At 42.4% G+C, this 3,353-nt stretch overlaps 1 protein-coding gene across 1 annotated transcript; it reads left to right on the plus strand.

The window, feature by feature from the left end:
* Positions 1 to 1,750: 1,750 nt before the first annotated feature.
* LOC127761558 (60 kDa jasmonate-induced protein-like) lies at positions 1,751 to 2,641 on the plus strand. The gene has a single exon (XM_052285872.1). The coding sequence runs from the start codon at positions 1,751 to 1,753 to the stop codon at positions 2,639 to 2,641; it is 891 nt and encodes a 296-aa protein (XP_052141832.1).
* The last annotated feature ends 712 nt before the right edge of the window (positions 2,642 to 3,353 follow it).

The raw sequence follows: 3,353 nt of genomic DNA on the forward strand, positions 1-3,353 counted from the left end.
ACCCTGTGCCACCAATTGCAGTAAGTACAACTCTCCCATTTCAGTTTGCAATTCACTGCTGTTTCTTAAATTTCTTTTTGTTGATTTGTGTAGAGCTGAAGCATCGCTCGGCGTTCCGCTGCGACGGCGTCGGTGGCGGCGACCCGCCTGGTGCGAGCACGATGCTGCTGGATGTTCCCCTCGTGCTCTGCCTCGTGCGCGGATTCCTCCGCGAGGGTGGCAAGGCCAGCGCAAGCAGCTGCCTGCAGGGCGGCGAGGTTGGTGGACGTGTACCTCGCCGAGCTCCTTCACCACCGCTCGCCCGGAGTCTATGCCATGTTAGAACATTGCTTGCTATCTAGCACATGTGTTTGCTTATCAAATTGATATTATACATACATGTTGCCTTGCAAGTTGAAGTATGATTTGGCTTGTCGGCGCCGCCTCTCCCCTCGTCGACGTCAGCGCCTTCTTTAATGCGCAATAATCCATTAAGGTGTTTTCTGTTAATAGTAAAAACACAGAGAAGCTTCTAAAATTTATAAAAAATTAATTCGAGCTCCGCGTTTAAGTCCATTTAAGTCTCAGTAAATCCATAAAAAAAAATGGAAAGAATCCAACTATATAAGGAGGGAAGGACGCCCCTTGAGGGTGGAATTACCAAAAGATCTTCGGATCAATACTATATACGGCGGATTCAATCCGCAAACAGGAGTAGGGTATTACTTCTCAATCGAGAAGGCATGAACATGTCAACCCATGTCTCATAATCCACCCACTTTCCTTCTTTTGCGCTATCCCTTTTAATATTGCCGAATTCTAGTTTCGATAAGGAAGTTTGGGGACACTCCATGCCTGGCTTTGCAGTTGAGAGACACGGTTGAAACTCGGGCCATAGTTGATGGATGTAAAGTGGACTTTTTTTCCTTCTTGGCAGTGTTTGGCTAATGGGATATGGAAATGATTTCCCACCCAGTAAAAGACATCTTTAAACCTTAACCATTCATTCTCCCTCTTCCATTTAATCCTAACTCTTCATTCATTTCTTAATCCCAATCCCACCCCCATTTCCCATTATCCAAAAACAAAAAGTCCATATCTCTTCACGAATCTTGATGACAAATGGGGCCACAAAAATTGACTGAAATATGTGCTTTTTTCAGGCATCTGAAAAGTACTCTTTTATCTGTAACAAATACCGATGCTAAACGCGATGGCAAAATATTGTATTGAATATCGATCAGTCTATATCTGTACCAATTTATCTGTTAGCACGGCTGTTCAAACTGATTGCAAATCCGACATTCGGTTTAATTAGATGAGATCGTCCCTAGAGAAAGAATCGGATAAAGATATATATAGAATTGTCTTGTTTCGTGAGGTGCCCGGAAGTCTCCCCAATATACATACAAGAAAACAAACATAGTCCATATCCATAAGTAATTATAGCAGATTAATTTTAAAACCGCGAAACATGGTTGTGTACGCATGAGCTAGCTAGCTCTCGGGACTCTTTATCGCGCGGTGCGCGCTCGCTGTCCGTGCTGAACACGCGACAACCATCTAAGCGTACGTACGTTAACCCCGGCCGTAATCTTAGGACCATCGACATGTCATACAGTATTCGTATATATATATATATATATATGAGACGTGTAGTCGCCCGGCTAAAGATCGATCCGCCAAAATAAATTAGCAGCTTAGCTATTTCCATATCCATCTACCTAAAAATTGAAGAAAAGATCGATTTCTCCGTGCCGGCGGCCTCGTGATGGATCATCGTCTGCAGCGGTTCGTTTTGACGACCATCTTCCTAGTTGCCGCCGCTTTTGCGACCCTGCAGCTCGCCCATGCCCAGCCACCAGCGACACGACGTGAAGTCCCGTCTCTCCCGATTACTTTCAACCTTGTGACCCAGACACATCATGACTTCTACCGCGAACTACGTGGGATGCTGGCCAGGACTAGTTCTCCACCGTACGACCCAACCGATGTGATGGGGAGAAACGTTCTCGGGAGGAGAAGTCCCGAGTTCATCAGCGTGCCATGGAGATGGGTCATGGTGGATGTCGTCGCCCCCAGGGACGCCGGATCACATGTAGAGATGAGGACGACATTAGCAATTGCCGATGACGATCTATACATTCTTGGTTTCGCTAATCGCACCGGCCATTGGCACGTCATGAAAGATTTTGGAGGTTTACCAGAACCACTCACGAAGCTAACGATTGAACATAGCTATGGCGACCTGGTTGGTAGTTTCCAGAATCTCCACACAGTTCCTCTGGGAAGGGAGTCCGCCGTACAAGCCGTCAAAACACTTGCAAACTACAACAGCGCCATGGCCGAAGCACAACTCAAACTGCCGATTGCCAAGTTTGCGATCATGATATCTGAAGCCCTGCGGTTCCCTTTCATCAGGAATACGTTCAGTACAAATTGGGAGAGCGAGACCTTCATGAAGCCGGACCATGTGAAATACGTGGTTTATTGGGGACGGCTCTCTAAGGCCCTAGTGTGGTGGAAGCAAAGTGGAAATATTTGGTGGCCACGTCCAGAAAGCGACCTTGGCAAAGACTTTAAATACATTAATGTCAAAACGTCACAGGATGCTGTGAAGCTAGTTGATTTGCTGATTCGCCCAGCTTCAAGGTACTCCTAGTTTTTTTTAGTTTAATGTATGTATAATTTCAATATAGATAGAAAATAGTAGATTTTGTGCACATTAGTGCACATGCTAGGAATCTCTACCATCTATGTGTTCCTTATATATATAAGTGCGTGTTATATATATATATATATATATATATATATAGTAAATTTGTTTAGTGCTCCATGGTGCCCGGGCACCATTGTTGAAATTGAGTATATACCCAATTCAAATGAATATGAAACTTTTTCAATTACTTAGGTATTAACATTAACTACTTTACTAACTAGTTTAAAGCAAGTTTGAACTGAATTTGAACTTGTTTTTGTTAGATTTTGATTCTAGGTATATAGCATCCATACATATAATTAGTTAGGTATGTAAACGTGGATTGTGAAATAAAGTTAAATTTGAGTTGTTTTGTTGATAAGTATAGGTATGAATCAAATTATTATAACTAGGTATATACTCACAATTTGAAAATTTTAAAAAATTTGAATGATTTTGTGCATTAGATACCATGGTGCCCGGGCACCATGGTGCCCCATATAAGTGTCCTATATATATATATATATATATATATTAAAATGTAATGAGTACAGTTCATAATAAAGTTCTCAATCTTTTTCTCTCCAATGATTGGAATGTGTAACATTCTCCCTTTGTTGATTTTTTTAATAGACTAGCAGAAAATACCTGTGCGTTGCAATGGAAAAAAACTTAA

The sequence above is a fragment of the Oryza glaberrima genome, chromosome 2 (genome assembly GCF_000147395.1).
Source record: "Oryza glaberrima chromosome 2, OglaRS2, whole genome shotgun sequence".
NCBI classification, from domain to species: Eukaryota; Viridiplantae; Streptophyta; class Magnoliopsida; order Poales; family Poaceae; genus Oryza; species Oryza glaberrima.

What these genes read in the sequence shown, in the direction of transcription:
- LOC127761558 (XM_052285872.1), top strand. Translation starts at nt 1,751, where the DNA reads ATGGATCATCGTCTGCAGCGGTTCGTTTTGACGACCATCTTCCTAGTT.